The sequence below is a fragment of the Pan paniscus genome, chromosome 6 (assembly GCF_029289425.2).
Source record: "Pan paniscus chromosome 6, NHGRI_mPanPan1-v2.0_pri, whole genome shotgun sequence".
In the NCBI taxonomy this organism is placed as follows: Eukaryota; Metazoa; Chordata; class Mammalia; order Primates; family Hominidae; genus Pan; species Pan paniscus.
In genome coordinates this window covers 11,083,398-11,103,743 of record NC_073255.2, presented here as the reverse complement: position 1 = coordinate 11,103,743, position 20,346 = coordinate 11,083,398, and the positions used below count along the sequence as shown (strand labels likewise).

The window sequence follows — 20,346 nt, the reverse complement described above, 5'->3', positions numbered from 1 at the left end:
CGCTACCTAGACAGAGCCGACTTATCAAGACAGGGGAATTGCAATGGAGAAAGAGTAATTTATGCAGAGCCAGCTGTGCGGGAGACCGGAGTTTTATTATTACTCAAATCAGTCTCCCCGAGCATTTGGGGATCAGAGTTGGTTTTTTCTTTTTTTTGAGATGGAATCTTGCTCTGTCACTCAGGCTGGAGTACAATGGCGTGATATCGGCTACTGCAACCTCCATCTCCTGGGTTCAAGCGATTCTCCTGCCTCAGCCTCCTGAGTAGCTGGTATTACAGGCACGCGCCACTATGCCCAGCTAATTTTTGTATTTTTAGTAGAGACAGGGCTTCACCATGTTGGTCAGGCTGATCTTGAACTCCTGACCCCATGATCCGCCTGCCTCGGCCTCCCAAAGTGCTGAGATTACAAAGTTTTATTTTATTTATTTATTTATTTATTTATTTATTTATTTATTTATTTATTTATTTGTCTGAGACAGAGTCTCGCTCTGTCGCCCAGGCTGGAGAGCAATGGTGCGATCTCGGCTCACTGCAAGCTCCGCCTCCTGGGTTCATGCCATTCTCCCGCCTCAGCCTCCTGAGTAGCCGGGACTACAGGCGCCCACCACCACGCCCGGCTAATTTTTTGTATTTTTAGTAGAGACGGGGTTTCACTGTGTTAGCCAGGATGGTCTCGATCTCCGGACCTTGTGATCCCCCTGCCTCGGCCTCCCAAAGTGCTGGGATTACAGGCGTGAGCCACAGAGTTTTTACAGATAACTTGGCGGGTAGGGGCTTGTGGGCAGTGCTGATTGGTCAGGTTGGAGATGGAATCATGGGAGGTCGAAGTGAGGTTTTCTTGCTGTCTTCTGTTCCCGGGTAGGATGGCAGAACTGGTGGAGCCCGATGACTCGTCTGGATGGTGTCAGCTGATCCATCCAGTGCAGGGCCTGCAAAATAGCTCAAAACCTTAGGTTTTATAAAAGTAATGTTACCCCCAGGAGCAATCTGGGGAGGTTCAGACTCTTGGAGCCAGAGGCTGCACAGCCCCTAAACTGTCATTTCTAATCTTGTAGCTAATCTGTTAGTCCTGCAAAGTCAGACTGGTCCCCAGGAAAGAAGGGGGTATTTTCGGGAAAGGGCTGTTATCAGTTTTGTTTCAGAGTCAAACCATGAACTGAATTACTTCCCAAAGTTAGTTCAGCCTATGCCCAGGATGAACAAGGACAGCGTAAAATTGGTTAGGTCTGATTTCTTTGACTGTCATAATTTTCTCAGTTATAATTTTGCAGTGATGGTTTCAGAGACACAAAGGAGGATGCATTTGACAACATGACTTTGGGGTCAGCTGTATATGCTCCCCCTTGATGGTATAATCACCTGACTGGCTCTTCTTTCAGCTGCACAGATAGAGCCAATTTACTGAGACAACGGTATTGCAGTAAAGAAAGCTTAATTAATGCAAGGCTAGCCACGTGGAAGGACTGGAGTTTATCACTCAAATCAGTCTCCTGGAAAATTCAGAGACTAGGGTTTTGTAAGAATAATTTGGTGAGTGGGGGCTAGGGAATGGGGAATCCTCATTGTTTGCACTGGGGATGAAATCCTAGGGGGCTGGAGCTACCTTCTTTTTTTTTTTTTTGAGACGGAGTCTTGCTCTGTCGCCCAGGCTGGAGTGCAGTGGCATAATCTTGGCTCACTGCAAGCTCTGCCTCCCGGGTTCATGCCATTCTCCTGCCTCAGCCTCCCAAGTAGCTGGGACTCCAGGTGCCCGCCACTACGCCCGGCTAATTTTTTGTATTTTTAGTAGAGACGCGGTTTCAGCATGTTAGCCAGGATGGTCTCCATCTCCTGACCTCGTGATCTGCCCTCCTCGGCCTCCCAAAGTGCTGGGATTACAGGCATGAGCCACTGCGCCCAGCCTGGAGGTATCTTCTTGAGCTGGGCCGGTCCCTGGGTGGGATCATGTGACCAGCTGAGCCCTTTTACCAGTCACAGTGGCACCAGCTGGTCCATTACAATACAGGATCTGAAAGATACCTTGAACACCAATCTTAGGTTTTCCAGCAGTGATGTTATCTATAGGAGCAACTGGGAAGGTTATGAATCTTTTGACTTCTGGAACAATGGCTGGTTGTCATTGAAGTTGGCCTCCACTTTAGCAGAGTTCATATTCCTCACACAAGCCTAATCTTTGGTTGTTTATTAGTTTTACAAAGGTGGTTTAGTCCATGAATAAGGAGGGGCTAGTTGTTGGGAAGGGGCTTTTATCATTTTTTTAAAGTTAAACTTAGGGCCGGGTGAGGTGGCTCACACCTGTAATCCCAGCACTTTGGGAGGCCAAGGCGGGCAGATCACGAGGTCAGGAGTTCAAGACCAGCCTGGCCAATATGGTGAAACCCCATCTTTACTAAAAAGACAAAAAAAAAAAATTAGCTGGGTGTGGTTGCACACACCTGTAGTCCCAGCTACTTGGGAGGCTGAGGCAGGAGAATCGCTTGAACCCAGGAGGCAGAGGTTGCAGTGAGCCAAGATCGCGCCACTGACTGCAGCCTGGGTGACAGAGTGAGACTCCGTCTCAAAAAAAAAAAAAAAATTGAACTAATGCTGGTTTACACCTATAATCCCAGCACTTTGAGAGGCTGAGGCAGGAGGATCGCCAGAGCCCAGGAGTTCGAGACCAGCCTGAGCAACATAGAGGTACCCCATCTCTACAAAAATTAAAAAATATCCATGCATGTAGTCCCAGCTACTCAGTAGGCTGAGGCTGGAGGATTGCTTGAGGCCAAGAGTTGGAGGCTGCAGTAAGCCATGATCTGGCCACTGCAATCCAACTTGGGTAACAAAGTGAGACCCAGTCTTAAAAAAAAAAAAAATTAAAAAAAAAAAAGTTAAACGAAATTCCTCCCATAGTTATCTTGGCCGATATCCAGGAATGACCAAGGGCAGCTTGGAGGTTAGAAGTAGGATGGAGTCAGGTCAGATTTCGCTCACTGTCATATTTGCAAAGGCAGTTTCAGTCTCCACCCACTCTTGGGAGTATCATGAGAGAGTGACAGTCAGGGTGAGGCATGCCAGCTACTGCAATGAGCAAGCTCACCGTGTCTGTGTGTGCAACAACCACCCAACACTATGTATTCCAGATGCCTCTCCCTCTGGTCCTCTTGCTTCCAGCTCGTGTTCAGAAACCCTTCTGACACTGCAGTCTCAGGCAGCACGGCTTCCAAGGCCTTATTCTGGAGGCCTCCATCCAATGACGTAGCATCTCCAGCCAGCTCTGCAGAGGAGCTGCCCTGGTGGCTTGCTGGGCCAGAGGAATTATCAGAACCCGGGGGGCTACGGTGATCACTAGAGCCATTCCCTGGGGACATTTCACAGTCTGTGGGAGGCTCATTCTGGGTTCCTTCCATTGGCCTCACCCTTAGAGCCTCCCTGGGGGACTGTAGTGCACGTCCTCTTTGGCTTCCATGATACCCCCTCTTCCCTGACTCTCCTCCCACTTCTTTTGCTTTGTTTTGTTTATTTAAAAACATTTTTTTTTGGCCGGGCGCGGTGGCTCACACCTGTAATCCCAGCACTTTGGGAGGCTGAGGCGCGGGGATCACAAGGTCAGGAGATCGAGACCATCCTGGCTAACATGGTGAAACCCCGTCTCTACTAAAAGTACAAAAAATTAGCTGGGCGTGGTGGTGGGCGCCTGTAGTCCCAGCTACTGGGGAGACTGAGGCAGGAGAATGGCGTGAACCTGGGAGGCAGAGGTTGCAGTGAGCCGAGATGGCGCCACTGCACTCCAGCCTGGGCGACAGAGCGAGACTCCGTGTCAAAAAACAAAAACAAAAAGAAAAACTTTTTTTTTTTTAAGATGCAAAGTCTTGTCCTATTGCCCAGGCTACAGTGCAGTGGTGCAATAATAGCTCACCGCAGGCTTGACCTCCTGGGCTCAAGCGATCCTCCCACCTCGGTCTCCTGAGTAGCTGAGACTACAGCTGTGCACCACCATGCCTGGCTAATTTTTAAATTTTTTGTAGAGATGGGGTCTCACTATGTTGTTCAGGCTGGTCTCAAACTTTTGGCCCCAAGCGATCCTCCAGCCTCAGCCTCCTAAAGTGCTGGGATTACAGGCATGACCCAAAGTGCCCAGCCTCCTCCTACTCCTGTGGACATCCTCCCTTGGCTTTCTTTGCCAGCTCCTCTTCTTCTGCTGGTCCCAGGAAGTTGGAGAGCCTCAGCCTCTTCTCTCCTTATACACTCTTGCTCTTCCTAAGGAATTGCATCCATTCTGAGTGACCTTGCACAACTGTAACTGCAGCTTTGTGGCTAAAATTTCCTTCTCCTTCCTTTGCAAACACGTTCCCTTGAATCTGCACCCGGAGATTGCTGCCAGGAAGGAATTGTATTAATAGATTTGCCTTTGAGTCTGGGAAATGAAGGACACGCATCAAAAGTTCCTACCATGCCCCAAGCATCTCATGTTCTCACTCTTGCACCTTCATTCATCGGGGGTTGACTTTTTTTTTTTTTTTTGAGACGTAGTCTCACTCTGTTGCCCAGGCTGGAGTGCAGTGGCGTGATCTCTGCTCACTGCAACCTCTGCCTCCCGGGTTCAAGCGGTGCTCCTGCCTCAGCCTCCCGAGTAGCTGGGATTACAAGCACCCACCACCACACCCAGCTAATGTTTTGTGTTTTCAGTAGAGACGGGGTTTCTCCATGTTGGCCAGGGTGGTCTCGGACTCTGGACCTCAGGTGATCCACCCGCCTAGGTCTCCAAAAGTGCTGGGATTACAGGCATGAGCCACTGCACCCGGCCCTGGGTTGAATTTTTTTTTTTTTTTGAGACAGAGTCTCGCTCTGTCGCCCAGGCTGGAGTGCAGTGGCTTGATCTCAGCTCACTGCAAGCTCCGCCTCCCAGGTTCTCGCCATTCTCCTGCCTCAGCCTCCCCAGTAGCTGGGACTACAGGCGCCCACCACCTCGCCCGGCTAATTTTTTTTTATGTTTTTAGTAGAGACGGGGTTTCACCGTGTTAGCCAGGATGGTCTCGATCTCCTGACCTCGTGATCTGCCCTCCTCGGCCTCCCAAAGTGCTGGGATTACAGGCATAAGCCACCATGCCCGGCCCTGGGTAGAATCTTAATTTGAAGAGACATTTTTGACACATTCCTTGCATCATTCCAGATATCACTTATTAGATGTCCACTGATTGATTGCCTACCTGGCCAGCATCCATGTACCTTCCCAGTAGGGCCCACACATCCTTCCAGAATCCAGCCCCTCACCTGAGGAACTCATGTGCTTTGGGGGAAACAGATCCTCTGTAGCTTCAGCAGGAGGCCTTGTTTTACCCAAGACAAAGGCCACATTCCATTTTCCTGGTGGCATCATGGTTCAGGGGTGAGTCTATGACCCAAGCCAGCTTAATCACACTGAATGTCAGTACTCCTACTTGGGCCTGGAGGGAGACCTCCCCACTCTCCCTTCACTGGATGTGGGTGTGGACGCATGAAGCCCCAGCTATGGCTGGTGGCCATCCCATCATCAGGAGGAAAGCTGGTCTTCAGATGAAGCTGATCTTCCAGTCTGAGTGAGGGATAAAAAGAACATTGGTTCTTGATCATGCCATTGGGCTGCGGGTTCAAGTCATTCCTGAAGCCAGCATCATTTCTGGACATTCCAATGGCAGGGACCAAGATGTCTCTTTTGTTGTTTAATCTACTTTGAGGGCTGGGCGTGGTGGCTCACACCTGTAATCCCAGCACTTTGTGAGGCTGAGGCAGGTGGATCACCTGAGGTCAGGGGTTCAAGGCTAGTCTGGCCAACACGACGAAACCCTGTCTTTACTAAAAATACAAAAATTAGCTGAGTGTGGTGGCGCATGCCTGCAGTCTCAGATACTCGGGAGGCTGAGGCAGGAGAATCACTTGAACCCAGGAGGCAGAGATTGCAGTGAGCTGAGATCCCGCCACTGCACTCCAGCCTGGGCAACAGAGCGAGACTGTCTCAAAAAAAAGAAAAAAAAAAAGGCACGGGGCAGCAATTACAGTAGCAAAGGCAAAGTGGAAATTTGGGTGTAAACTGGGCACCCATACATTATGCTCCAAGCCAGCTAATAGTGACAACTGTGGCCCCACCTACTGGCCACAGGAATTTTTTTTGAGTGATATCAAGGATGTAGATTTCCTTCTGATATAAGTTATCATTTTCTTTCATTCATTCAGTTGATACATTTTTATTGGGCATCTACTATGAGCTAGGTGCTAAAATAGTTGCTACTTATATAACAGTAAGCCAACACAGATCCAGTCCTTTTTTTTAAATTTTCTTTTCTTTTTTTTTTTTTTTTTTTTTTTTGAGACAGGGTCTTGCTCTATTGCCCAAGCTGAAATACAGTGGCACAATCATGGTTCACTGCAGTCTCAAATTCCTGGACTCAAGCAATCTTCCTGCCTCATCCTGCCTCAGCCTCCCCAAGTAGCTGAGACTACAGGTGTACACCACCACACCTAACTAATTGAAAACTTTTTTGCAGCGGTGAGGTCTCACTAGGTTGCTCAGCCTTGTCTTAAACTCCTGGTCTCAAGGGATCAGCCCTCCTCAGCCTCCCAAAGTGTTGGGATTACCGGTATAAGCCACCATGCACGGTTCAAAAATACTTTTATGTTCCTTTCCTTCTTAATTTCTCCATGGCAAAATTCCTCATGGTCAATAAATCACTGATTGTAAACAAGCATCATGTGTGATATGCCTTTTGCAAGCGTAGCTACGAAGTCCTGTATCCCATTTCCAAAGTATAGCATCCATCATTCCCTTGGGGACAAGAGATCGTGGTGTAAAGCTGGTTGATCCTGTCAACTGATCTCACAGCAGGTAAAAAACTGATACTGCAGGTCCAGTTTCAGGAGCTGACAGGAGCGTTTAGCAACACTCCAAAGAGGAATTCTTTGCTCCATGCATCACAAGCAAGGCAATCCTTTTGATCACACTTGAATTAAATTTTTGGTTTTAAGCTTAAGTAGTCTGTTTTCTCTTATGCTATTTATAAAATGCAGGTGTCAAGGTTTGCGCTTGGACGTTTTAAAGAAGAGGCAAAAAATCAAACATGCCTAGGTTTCAGGAACTGACCAAGTGCTGAGAGATTAATCTTTTTTTTTTTTTCTGAACCAGGGTCTTGTTTTGTGGTCCAGGCTGGAATGCAGTGGTGTGATCCTAACGCACTGCAGCCTTGACCTCCTGGGCTCAAACAATCCTCCCACCTCAGCTTCCTAAGTAGCTGGGACCACATGTGCATGCCAGCACACCCGGCTAATTTTTAAATTTTCTGTAGAGACAAGGTCTCCATATGTTGCCCAGACTGTTCCCAAACTCCTGGGCTCAAGCGATCCTCCCACCTCGGCCTCCTGAAGTGCTGGAATTATAGGTATGAGCCTTGGTTTTTCAATTCTGGGTCCATAAATTTATGAAGACCTTGGATACAATGTACACAGGACAAGGCATCCTGTTGGTAAGGAGTTTCATAAAAAGAAAAAGAAAAAGCATCAAGAAGCTGACATAGGTAGCAAAGAGACAGGAAAAGAGAAGAGCTTTAAGGCCAGTGTTTGGAGATCAGACATTTCCCCTCAAAGGAGGACAGGCCTGGCTCAGGTCTTCAGAGGCATCAGGAATAGACCCTGGCCTCAGCTGATTCAGAGATGGTCAGAGCAAAGGACACCCCACAGGGCCTTCTCAGGGCTATGTTTGGAAGCAGCTCTTGTTACCCCAAGCCTGCCTAGCATCAAACAGCCTTCCCTTTTATCCTCAACGTTTGTGGTCAAGTATTTGTCACTGCCCCGAGGATATTTAGGGCTGTACAGAGCAAGATGTCCTTGTCATCAGGAGCAAGGACACACATGGAGCGGAATCTGACTGATGGGTACACATTGTGCTTTCTGCCCGCTTCTGCAACGGAAGATGCTGGAACTGTTCTGCTAGATCTCAACAGTGTGGGTGGCTGAAAGCAAACTCTGTCCACCACACAGACATAGTCTGAGAGCCCCCTAAGTGTGACTGCCCTGGGCCACCTGGATCCCCCTGCTGGGCTCTGAGCAGGGACATGACTGGGCTCTGTGCAGGCCGCAGGGCAGCTTAGTCCCTGTCACAGCCCCAGCATGATCGCCCCCACCAGGCCCAGGTCGGTCCTCCTGTAAGTCTCCTGGCAGTACTGCTCTAAAATCCCACTTCCAGCCCAGTGCAGGGACTCACGCCTGTAATCTCAACACTCTGGGAGGCCGAGGTGGGAGGATCACTTGAGCCCGGGAGTTCGAGATCAGCTTGGGCAACATAGTGAGACACCCGTCTCTACAAAAAAAAAAAAAAAAAAAAAAAAAAAAATTAGGCGGGTGTGGTGGCATGCACCTGTGGTCCCAGCTACTTGGGAGGCTGAGGCAGGAGGCATTGCTTGAGCCCAGGAGTTGGAGGTTGTAGTGTGCTACGATAGCGCCATTGCACTCCAGCTTGGGCGACAGAGCGAGGCTGTTTCTGAATGAATGAACGAATACATAAGTAAATAAGAAAATAGGTAATACATAAAATAAAATAAAATAAAATAAAATAAAATAAAATCGCACTTCCCAGCGGTTACACCCGGCCACGGAGGTCCCCAGGCTGGCTGCGAGGGCGCCGGGGAGGTCACTGTTACTCCAGCCCCGCAACCCGCGGCGGCCCTCGCACACTTCCGCCGGAAGTCAGCCCCTCGGGGGCGCCGCGCTGATGTCACGAGCCCGCAGGAAGTCTCGTATCGCGCCCGGAAGGCGCCGGAGCCCAGCGGCTGGCGGTAAGGCCGCCTCCGCGGGGCTGTGGGAAGCTTGGGCTGTCCCAGGACCGTCAGTCTCCTCCTCTGACCCTCCCTTTCCCCTTGTGTGTGGGGCCGCCGTCCCACCCCCACCTCGCCCGAGTCCGGGGCGGCCCCGGTGTCCCCTCCGAACCTGCTGCACTCCACGTCCCCCTACCAGGGCTCCAGCCCCCAGGGAAATCTCCGGCCAGGCCCGCCCAGGAGGTGCCTTGGATGGGGGTGGCTTCGGGAGGCCCTAATGGGGAGTGGCGGGGAGAGACCCAAGGCTACCGACTTGGCTTATTTCTTCCCAACTAGCTGTTTCTCACAAAGTCTTTATTATTATTGTATTTTGAGACGGCGTTTCGCTCTTGTTTCCCAGGCTGGAGTGCAGTGGCGCGATCTCGGCTTACTGCACCCTCCGCCTCCCGGATTCAAGCAATTCTGCCTCAGCCTCCCCAGTAGCTTGGATTACAGGCATGCGCCATCACGCCCAGCTAATTTTTTTTGTATTTAGTAGAGACGGATTTCACCATGTTGGTCAGGCTGGTCTCGAACTCCTGACCTCAGGTGTTCCACCCGCCTCGGCCTCCCAAAGTGCTGGGATTATAGGCGTGAGCCACCGCGCCCGGCCTATTTTATTGTTTTTAGAGATGGGGTCCAGCTCTGTGGCCCAGGCTGGAGGGCAGTGGCACGATCACAGCTCACTGCAGCCTCGACCTCCTGGGCTCAAGCCATCCTTCCACCTCAGCCTCCCAAGTAGCTGGGACCACAGGCATGGGCCACCACGCCCCACTGATTTTTAAATTTTTATGTAGAGACAGTGATCTCACTATGTTGCCCAGGCTGGTCTCGAACTCTTAACCTCAAGCTATCCTCCTGCCTGGGCCTCCCAAAGATTTGGGAGCAGGCCTAAGCAACTTAGTCTGGGCCATTTCTCCCAAAGTCTTACCCATTCATGCTGGGGGTGCTGAAAATCCCCTACTTCCAAATCCTTTTCCACAGGTATTCTGCCTTTGACTGCAACTCTTGTCGTCTTATGTGGGTGTTGAATTGATCTGTCTCTGCAGCCAGATCCAGGCTCCTGGAAGAACCATGTCCGGCAGCTACTGGTCATGCCAGGCACACACTGCTGCCCAAGAGGAGCTGCTGTTTGAATTATCTGTGAATGTTGGGAAGAGGAATGCCAGAGCTGCCGGCTGAAAATTACCCAACCAAGAGAAATGTAGGCTGGGTACCCTGAATCACCCCGTGAGAACTGCTGCTGTTTGTTTACTCTCATCTATCATGTCATGAATAGCTTCTTGTTTGGTTATCTCACTTGGCATTACAGCCCAGAATCTTATCTGCTAAGGTCAAAAGTGACCAGTTCCGGTATCTTTTTTTGTTTGTTTTTGAGACAGGGTCTCATGCTGTCGCCCAGGCTTGAACTCCTGTGCTCAAGCAATCCTCCCGCCTCAGCCTCCACAGGCATGCGCAACCACACCTGGCTAATTTTTGTATTTTTTGTAGAGATGGGGGTCTCGCTTTGTTGCCCAGGCTGGTCTTGAACTCCTGGGTTCAAGTGATCCTCCCACCTCAGCCTTCCAAAGTGCTGGGAGTACAGGCACGAGCCACTACGGCCGGCCAATTCCAGTACCTTTTTTTTTCTTCTCTTTTTTTTTTTTTTAAACCACTACACTATGGAAAAGAGTTCCAGTATCCAGTGTCTTTTCTTTTTTTTTTTGAAACGGAGTCTCGCTCTGTTGCCCAGGCTGGAGTGCAGTGGCGCGATCTCGGCTCACTGCAACCTCCGCTTCCTGGGTTCAAGAGATTCTCCTGCCTCCACCCCCTGAGTAGCTGGGATTACAGGCATGTGCCACCACGCCCGGTTAATTTTTGTGTTTTTAGTATAGATGGGGATTACAGGCATGTGCCACCACGCCCGGTTAATTTTTGTGTTTTTAGTATAGATGGGGATTACACCATGTTGGCCAGACTGGTCTCGAACTCCTGACCTCGTGATCCACCTGCCTCGACATGCCAAAGTGTTGGGATTACAGGCCTGAGCCACCACGCTCGGCCCCAGTATCCAGTATTTTAATGCAGGCCTGTGTGTTGACTCTGGTTCCAGAGGGTAATTCCTGATGGTTGTGGCCAGTGTCCTGGAGGGATGCTTCTTAGGACAGGATGCCTGATTCTGGGTGCAGGGCTCCTGACTGCCTCTAGGAGATGCTTGTTCTCAAGGCATTGTCAGCAGATTCTTTGGGGACACATCTTGTATCTTTATGAATATTTAAGGAAGTGAAAGAATGATTCATGCCTGGGGGCAAGGAAGGAGGATGCATTTTCTTTCTTGGTTTATTTTGGATTTGCAAGTTGGAGATGCTTCAAAGGCAGGCCACAGCCTTAGGGTGTTAGATTCAAAGTTTTTATCTTGGGCGGGTGCAGTGGCTCACGCCTGTACTCCCAGCAGTTTGGGAGGCCGAGGCAGGTGGATCACCTGAGTTCAAGAGTTCGAGACCAGCCTGGCCAACATGGTGAAACCTCGTCTCTACTAAAAATACAAAAATCAGCCAGGCATGGGGTGCGTGCCTATAATCCCAGCTACTCAGGAGGCTGAGGCAGGAGAATTGCTTGAACCTGGGAGGCGGAGGTTGCAGTGAGCCAAGATCGCACCACCGCACTGCAACCTGGGTAACAAGAGTGAAACTCTGTCTCAAAAAAAAAAGTTTATCTTTCTTTTTTTATTTTTTATTTTTTATTTTATTAAATTGAGACAGGGTCTCACTATGTTGCCCAGGCTGGTCTCGAACTCCTGAGCTCAAGCGATCCACCCACCTCTGCTTCCCAGAGTGGTGGGATTACAGGCATGAGCCACTGCACCTGGCCCAGAATTTTTATCTTGATGGAGGGAGCTCAGGACCATTTTGGAGGCCCCACTGAGAGGCAGCAGGCCTCTGTTATGTGTGCCTAAGAATTGGTGAATTCTGTTCTGTTTGTCTTTCTGCTTTTTGCTTTGAGATGTCATTAAAGTCTAGATGAATTCTGTTTTGGTAGCCATTTGGGAGTTGATGTCTGAGAATGTGTGCCATGGAAGAAACCTTTCAGTAGCAGATAGTCACACTCTTTCTGTTCCTTTGTAGCTGCAGGATGGACTTTCTGGTCCTCTTCTTGTTCTACCTGGCTTCGGTGCTGATGGGTCTTGTTCTTATCTGCGTCTGCTCGAAAACCCATAGCTTGAAAGGCCTGGCCAGGGGAGGAGCACAGGTAAGGATGATCCTTGGATGGCACTGGAATTTGAATACTGTGTTAGTCTAAGAGACTCACAGGTTTTGCTACAGGACAAAAAAGAGATGCCAGGCCGGGTGCAGTGCCTCACACCTGTAATCCCGCTACTCAGGAAGCTGAGGCAGGAGGATCCCTTGAGCCAGGATTCTGAAGTTGCCGTGAGCTATGATCACGCCACTGCACTCCAGCCTGGACTACAGAGTGAGACCCTGTCTCAACAACAACAAAAAAAGATGCCACTTAACATCATTGATGGATTTATTTCGTTGATGGCAGTTGTGGGATATTCCACAGCCTCTGTCTGTGTGGGTTTTGTGTTCCTGCTGAAAGTCCTCTTGCGGTGGTGCTTTGAGAGAAGAGGTTGCTGTTTTCCTCTGGATTAGATGCCTGTGATTGGGCATGGATGTGAGCAGGGTCCGCCTGGGGGGCTTAATGGGTGACTCTGGGGGATGTATGAGCAGAAAGCTCAGCATTGGCTGGCCCCCCTCCTTCAGGGATCAAAGTGAGCAAAACGGGGCAAGCAGCCTATGGGAAGGCATTGACTTGGGAGGGACCTGGGCCAATGCCCAGTGATCTGGGTGTGGATGCTGGAACCTGGGATTGAACCCAGGCTGGGGAAGGAGCGGCCTTCACATTGACATTCCCTGACCCATCCCCTCTGCTCACCTCTCTTTCCCTGAAGACACTGACAGGTGCCTTCGTCAGAATCAGACTAGAAATGGAGTTGGCGTGAAAGGAAAGACTAGTAGAAAGCATTCCCCTCTTTATTCTCTGCTAAATCACTTCTTCACCCATATAGGGAAACAAAACTTACTATCACCCAGATTGCCAGCTGTATGTGGAGTGTCTGATTTGTTTGGGAGTGGAGGAAGTGAGAAATGAAATTGAGTCTTTCTCTTTCCTTTTGTTTCAGATATTTTCCTGTATAATTCCAGAATGTCTTCAGAGAGCCGTGCATGGATTGCTTCATTACCTTTTCCATATGAGGTATTTCTCTTTCAGAGTTTAAATATTCTTCTCTTTTCTGCTTTGATTATTAATTGTTGAGATCCTCTAGCTTCAGGAAGCTCCTTGTGGTTTCCAGCATGGTGAGGGAAAGAAGGCCGGAAAGAATCAGGAGTCCTGAGTTGGGAGCCTCTACTCATAGTTAATCTGCCTTTTGAGATGGAGGTTTTAACTTGCCTACTTTTAAAAAGCGATATTTACAGATTGCGAATTTCTGTTAAATACATGCAAAATGTTTCACATAGTTTTCTATGTAATTCTTACTATTATCTCAAGCCCAAAGGAAGTGGTTGGCCGTTGGTTACTTTCTTTAGTATCATACAATTTCTTCAAGAAGAAACCCCCATGAACAAGCCATGCCTGTTTTCTTTCAGAAACCACACCTTCATTGTCCTGCACCTGGTCTTGCAAGGGATGGTTTATACTGAGTACACCTGGGAAGTATTTGGCTACTGTCAGGAGCTGGAGTTCTCCTTGTATTACCTTCTTCTGCCCTATCTGCTGCTAGTTGTAAACCTGTTTTTTTTCACCCTGACTTGTGTAACCAATCCTGGTAAGTTGAGGCTCTTAGCATACAGCATGGTGACAGCTCCACTGTCTTACTAATAGTGCTGCAAACAAGGAGAGGCCCCCCCTGAGGACTTTGTAAAAGATTTGATGTGTAGCATTTTCATTACCTTTCAGTTTTGAGTGTTTTCTAATTTTTTTCTTCTTCTTCAACCCATGGGTTATTTAAAACCACTTAAAATTTTTAGTTTATCTTTTTAATGCTTTCACTTCATTTTGTCATATATAGAGCATGTGATCGGTATGGTACTGTTCCTTTTTTTGTTTTTTAAGACGGAGTCACGCTTTGTCGCCCAGGCTGCAGTGCAGTGAGGCGATCTCAGCTCGCTGCAACCTCCGCCTCCCGGGTTCAAGGGATTCTCTTGCCTCGGACTCCCGAGTAGCTAGGACTACAGGCGTGTGCCACCACACCCAGCTGATTTTTGTATTTTTAGTAGAGATGGGGTTTCACCATGTTGTCCAGGCTGGTCTCGAACTCCTGACCTCGTGATCCACCCACCTCAGCCTCCCAAAGTGCTGAGATTACAGGCGTGAGCCACCGCACCGGCAGAATTGTACACTTTAAATGAGTGAATTAGGTTTGTGTGTTATATCTCAATAAAGCCATTATTAAAAATGAATTGCGTGACTGGGCGTGGTGGCTCACACCTGTAATCTCAGCCTGTTTGGGAGGCCTAGGTGGGAGGATCACCTGAGGTCCGGAGTTCCAGACCAGCCTGGCCAAAATGGTGAAACCCCATCTGTATTAACAAAAAAAATACAAAAATTAGCCACGTGTGCATTAGCACGCCTGTAATCCCAGCTACTACTCAGGAGGCTTACGTGGGAGAATCACCTGAACCTGAGAGGCAGAGGTTGCAGTGAGCCAAGATCATGCCACTGCATTCCAGCCTGGATGACAAAGTAAGACTCTGTCTCAAAAAAAAAAGAATTACTTACGATATTAAAGATAGCAGTTTCAGTTGTGTTTTATCAGGACGGGTTTTGTGACCATCCAGTCCACCATATTGCACGAAACTGACATATGTCCTTACTTTTCCCAGGCATTATAACAAAAGCAAATGAATTATTATTTCTTCATGTTTATGAATTTGATGAAGTGATGTTTCCAAAGAACGTGAGGTGCTCTACTTGTGATTTAAGGAAACCAGCTCGATCCAAGCACTGCAGTGAGTGTGGCTCTCGTGACTCCAGCGGCACCTCCAACAGCACATGTGTGGGCTTCGTCTGTGAGGGAATGTTTCCTGAATCCGAAGGCAGAGCCAGTTCACCCCCAGATATGGTGTGGCCACTACTTGTAGAGTTGAGATAATGGTTTCTTTCAGATGAGTGAGGGTCAGGTCTTGTGTTCCTGTGTAGTAGACAGTCCTCATCTCTGGGCATAACAGCCCTTCCCTCGCCACGTGGCAGGACATGCTCCCCACAAGTTGTTTCTGCGGATGTTGTGTTTGCAGATTTCAGTCCTACAAAGCCTAGTCTTCTGGGGCGGGCCCAAGATTCTAGACCAGTGCTGTCTAACAAAAATAGAATGTGGCTGGGCGCAGTGGTTCATGCCAGGAATTCCAGTACTTTGGGAGGCAGGCAGATCTCTTGAGCCTAGGAGTTCAAGACCAGCTTGGGCACCATGGAAACCCCACCTCTACAAAAAATACAAAAGTTGTAGTCCTGGCTACTCAGGAGGCTGAGGCGGGAGGATCACTTGAGCCCAGGAGATCGAGGCTGCAGTAAGCTATGATTAAACCACTGCACTCCAGTCTCAGCAACAGAGCAAGACCCTGTCTCAGAAAAAAAAAAAAGGCCATGAATAGAAAGTTTTAAAAAATGTTTTTCAAAATGTGGCTGTGCTTGGAGACAGTTTTAATCAGGATGTTATTTAACCTACATATGTAAAATATCATTTTAACATGTAATCAATGTAAAAAACTCTTCATGAGATAGTTTATATTCTTTTTTTCATACTAAGCCTTTGAAATCTGGTGTGTATCTTACATTTATAGCACATCTTGATTTGGACACTAAATTTTCATGTGGAAATGCTTGTGTATTTAGATTTAATAAAATGTACAGTTGAAAAAGTAGGCTTACATGTGCAAGCTATGTCCAGATATTCTTAAAAGTTTTCCAATATCTGAATTCGGTACCAAAAAAATAATTTTCCTTCACCATCCATGTCTACATTGACATAATGATTCATCTTAATCAGAAGAATTGACTTTAAAGCAGGAATACCAGTTTTAAAACTATGTCTATCCAAGTCAAGTAAATTAACTAACTCTTGTGTTGCCTCCATATTCACACTGAATTCAAAGGAGTATTGTAGTAAAAAGACAACTGTAAATTTGTCAATATTGACAAAATGTCCTCTCCGTTTTTTGGTTTGTTTTTTGAGATAGGGTCTCACTCCGTTACCCAGGTTGGAGTGCTGTGACGTGATCATAGCTCACAGCAGCGTTGACCTCCTGTGCTCAAGTGATCCTCCCGCCTAGCCTCTGAGTAGCTGGGACCATGGGTGCATGCCGCCACCACCTCAGATTTGTCTTGTAGTCAGATTGCAAGTGCTCAATACCCACATTTGGCTGGTTGCTCCTGTACTGGACACCACAGTTCCAAAAGCTTAGTTTGGAACTAAGCAGCTGCCATTTTCCTCTGATGACACATCCAGTGGACAGATTGTGAAAATCTCAGCAGGTGTGCGGTGTCCTTGTCTCATCAAGCACCATCCCAGCACGTGCCCCCTTGTTTCTGTGCAGGTGTGTGTAACTGGTGTGTGCACCGTTTCGACCATCACTGTGTTTGGGTGAACAACTGCATCGGGGCCTGGAACATCAGGTACTTCCTCATCTACCTCTTGACCTTGACGGCCTCGGCTGCCACCGTCGCCATTGTGAGCACCACTTTTCTGGTCCACTTGGTGGTGATGTCAGATCTATACCAGGAGACTTACATCGATGACCTTGGACACCTCCGTGTTATGGACACGGTCTTTCTTATTCAGGTAATTATGCTGTAGGTTTCTGACTTCAAGTTTCAGAATCGCAAAAAAGACATTTATTTTTCCAGTAAAAGCAGGAAGTTAGGTGGGGTGTGGTGGCTCACGCCTATAATCCCAGCACTTTTGGAGGCCGAGGTGGGAGGATCGCATGAGGCTAGGAGTTCAGGACCAGCCTGGGCAACACCCAAATGTCCATCAACTGATGATTGAATAACTGGTCTCCTGTAGAGACCTTGTCTCTACAAAAAATACAAAAATGAGCCAGGGCCGGGTGCAGTGGCTCATGCCTGTAATCCTAGCACTTTGAGAAGCTAAGACAAGCAGATTGCCTGAGCTCAGGAGCTTGAGACCAGCCTGGGCAACATGGTGAAACCCCATCTCTACTAAAACACAAAAAAATTAGCTGGGTGTGGTGGCACATGCCCATTGTTCTAGCTACTTGGGAGGCTGAGGCACAAAAATTGCTTGAACCCGGGAGGGAGAGGTTGCAGTGAGCCGAGATTGCACCACTGCACTCCAGCCTGGGTGACAGAGCAAGACCCTGTCTCAGAAACTAACAAACAAACGTGAAGTTTTTCCTTTTTCTAAACTGATATAAAATTCACATATTGGGCCAGGCATGGTGGCTCACAGCTGTAATCCCAACACTTTGGGAGGCCAAGGTGGGTGGATCATCTGAGGTCAGGAGTTCAAGACCAGCCTGGCCAGTGTGGTGAAACCTCGTCTCTACTAAAAATACAAAAAAGTTAGCCAGGCATGGTGGCCAGCATCTGTAGTCCCAGCTACTCGGGAGGCCGAGGCAGGAGAATCACTTGAACCTGGGAGGCGGAGGTTGCAGTGAGCCAAGAGCGTGCCATTGCACTCCAGCCTGGGCAACAAGAGCGAAAGAGCGAAACTCCATCTCAAAAAAAAAAAAAAATTCACATATCATAAAATTCACCCTTTAAAGTATCCCACAGTGGTATAAGTATATTCACAGACTTGTTCAGCCCTCACTACTATCTAATTTCAGAACATTTCATCATCCCCAAAAGGAAACACTCCCCATTCCCTCCTCCCCCAGACCCAGGTAATCACTAATCTACTTTCTGTCTTTCGGGATAGACCTTTTCTGGACACTTCATATAAATGGAATCATGCAATATATGGTCTTTTCCACTGGCTTTTTTCTTGTGGCACAAGGTTTTCAGGGTTAATTCATGTAGCACGAATCTACTTCATTCCTTTTGTTTATTTGGGATGGAGTCTCGCTCTTGTTGCCCAGGCTGGAGTGCAACGGTGTGATCTTGGCTCACTGCAACCTCTGCCTCTCAGGTTCAAGCAGTTCTCCTGCCTCAGTCTCCCGTGTAGCTGGGATTACAGACATGAGCCACCACGCCTGGCTAATTTTTGTAATTTTAGCAGAGAAGGGGTTTTACCATGTTGGCCAGGCTGGTCTTGAACTCCTGACCTCAAGTGATCCACCCGCCTCGGCCTCCCAAAGTGCTGGGATTACAGGCATGAAACCCCGTGCCCGGCCTTACTTCATTCTTTTTTATGGCTGAATAGTATTCCGTTGTATGGATAGACTGAATTTTAATTATTTGTTCATCAGTTGATGGACATTTTGGTGTTTTCACTTTTTGGCTATTTTTGAGTAATACTGCTGTGAACATTCATGTACAAGTTTTTTGTGTGGACATATGTTTTTATGTTTATAAAACATGTTTTATGTTTATGTTTTTATGTTTTATGTTTATATTTCTCTTGGGTACATTCCACCTAGAAGTGGCACTGCTGGGTCATATGGTAACTTTTTTTTTTTTTTGAGACAGAGTCTCACTCTGTCACCTAGGCTGGAGTGCAGTGGTACCATCACAGCTCACTATGACCTGGAACTCCTGGGCTCAAATGCTCCCACCTTGGCCTCCCAAAGTGCCGGGATTACAGGTGTGAGCCACCATGACTGGCCCAGAATCACTTTTGATTTGAGGTCTTTATATAATAATGACGGTTAATCTTTTGTTATACTGTTTTTTTGTTTGTGGATCTTTTGGATCTTGGGAATGGGGTTTTGGGTTTTTTGGGGTTTTTTTGGTATAGAAAAGTTCAGACATTCTTTCTCATCAAATTTGTTTTCTTTGTAACTTCAACAAGAAAGTCTCCTCCATCAGGAGTTTTGTTAAATGTTCTCTTTTCTTGTGACTTTCAAAAATATTAAACTTTCTAAATTCTTCATTTTGCTTATTACAAAAATAACTTACAAAACTGTAAGCAGCGCAGTTCCTATGGTCATATACCATTTACGGAGTCAGTTTTGTTTTTACCCAAACAAGATGACAGTGTAATCCTTACATCTTGCCTTTCTCATTAGTCAATATATTAAATCTTTTCACAATCAGTACATAGAAATTGACATCATTTTTCATGGCTCCTCGTTTTCCCATTGTGTGACCATCCCAGAGTTTAACCTTCCTGACGGATGGACAGTTAACTTGTTTCTTGGCCAGGCACAGTGGCTCACGCCTGTAATCCCAACAATTTGGGAGGTCAAGGCAGGAGGATCACTCAAGGCCAGGAGTTTGAAAGCAGCCTGGGCAACATAGCAAGACCCTGTTTCTATTTATTTATTTATTTATTTATTTATTTTAGATGGAGTCTCGCTCTGTCGCCTAGGCTGGAGTGCAGTCGCACAATCTCAGCTCATTGTAACCTTCACCGCCCGGGTTCAAGCAATTCTTCTGCCTCAGCCTCTTGAGTAGCTGGGATTACAGGCATGTGCCACCACACCCGGCTAACTTTTGTATTTTTAGTAGAGAAGGGTTTCATCATGTTGGCCAGGCTGGTGTCAAACTCCTGACCTCAAGTGATCTGCCCGCCTCGGCCTCCCAAAATGCTGGGATTATAGGCGTGAGCCATTGCGCCCGGCCCCTGTTTCTATTTATTAAGAAAAGGAAAAAAACTTCGGAAGAGGGGCTGATAAAATCAATGATACAATGAATATCCTTGTACATCTATTTTTGGGGTTGTATTGTTTTAAGAAAGACATTGATCTCTTTCGTCCATCTGGATTTTATTTTGATGAATGAAGTCTGCATTTATTTTATAAATAGCTAACTGGAATAGCACATTTCCTAAGTAAACTTTCCCTTTTCCTTCAGTGTGAACACTTCATTCATCCCACAGGAAACTCTTGTATGTACTGGGATTATTCTGGGCTGCTTCTCAGTGCTGTTTATGTTCAGTTTGTCACATTTGGACACAAGTAGGTGGGCTGAGGAAGCAGCGCTGGTGGCTGTGGCAGGCCCAGGGTTGGCCAGTGTTCACTCTCATGGATGTCACAGTCCAGCTGCCTAAAGCACTACCTTTTCTCTGCCCCTAGTACCTGTTCCTGACTTTTCCACGGATTGTCTTCATGCTGGGCTTTGTCGTGGTCCTGAGCTTCCTCCTGGGTGGCTACCTGTTGTTTGTCCTGTATCTGGCGGCCACCAACCAGACTACTAACGAGTGGTACAGAGGTGACTGGGCCTGGTGCCAGCGTTGTCCCCTTGTGGCCTGGCCTCCATCAGCAGAGCCCCAAGTCCACCGGAACATTCACTCCCACGGGCTTCGGAGCAACCTTCAAGAGATCTTTCTACCTGCCTTTCCATGTCATGAGAGGAAGAAACAAGAATGACAAGTGTGTGACTGCCTTTGAGCTGTAGTTCCCGTTTATTTACACATGTGGATCCTCGTTTTCCAAGCATGG

General features: G+C 47.7%; 1 protein-coding gene across 9 annotated transcripts; it reads left to right on the top strand.

Annotated features, from left to right (window-relative positions):
* Window positions 1–7,868: 7,868 nt before the first annotated feature.
* Window positions 7,869–20,340, top strand: ZDHHC4 (zinc finger DHHC-type palmitoyltransferase 4). Of its 9 annotated transcripts, none has more exons than XM_008958397.4 (8): window positions 7,872–8,788; window positions 9,856–10,036; window positions 11,911–12,034; window positions 12,969–13,042; window positions 13,435–13,613; window positions 14,671–14,796; window positions 16,378–16,622; window positions 19,981–20,340. In XM_008958397.4, the coding sequence occupies exons 3-8, from the start codon at window positions 11,918–11,920 to the stop codon at window positions 20,272–20,274; spliced, it is 1,035 nt and encodes a 344-aa protein (XP_008956645.3). In that variant the 5' UTR covers window positions 7,872–8,788; window positions 9,856–10,036; window positions 11,911–11,917; the 3' UTR covers window positions 20,275–20,340. The 9 variants fall into 9 exon arrangements, with proteins under 9 accessions (XP_034819540.2, XP_008956645.3, XP_063461698.1 ...); XM_063605628.1 differs by having other exon boundaries at window positions 9,791–10,036; XM_003832944.5 differs by having other exon boundaries at window positions 7,872–9,010.
* The last annotated feature ends 6 nt before the right edge of the window (window positions 20,341–20,346 follow it).

Excerpts from the sequence above, each read along its gene's own strand:
- ZDHHC4 (XM_008958397.4), top strand. The coding sequence starts at position 11,918 with ATGGACTTTCTGGTCCTCTTCTTGTTCTACCTGGCTTCGGTGCTGATG. Across the intron at positions 13,043-13,434 it reads CATTACCTTTTCCATATGAG|AAACCACACCTTCATTGTCC; the intron begins GTATTTCTCTTT and ends GTTTTCTTTCAG. Across the intron at positions 16,623-19,980 it reads ACACGGTCTTTCTTATTCAG|TACCTGTTCCTGACTTTTCC; the intron begins GTAATTATGCTG and ends CTCTGCCCCTAG.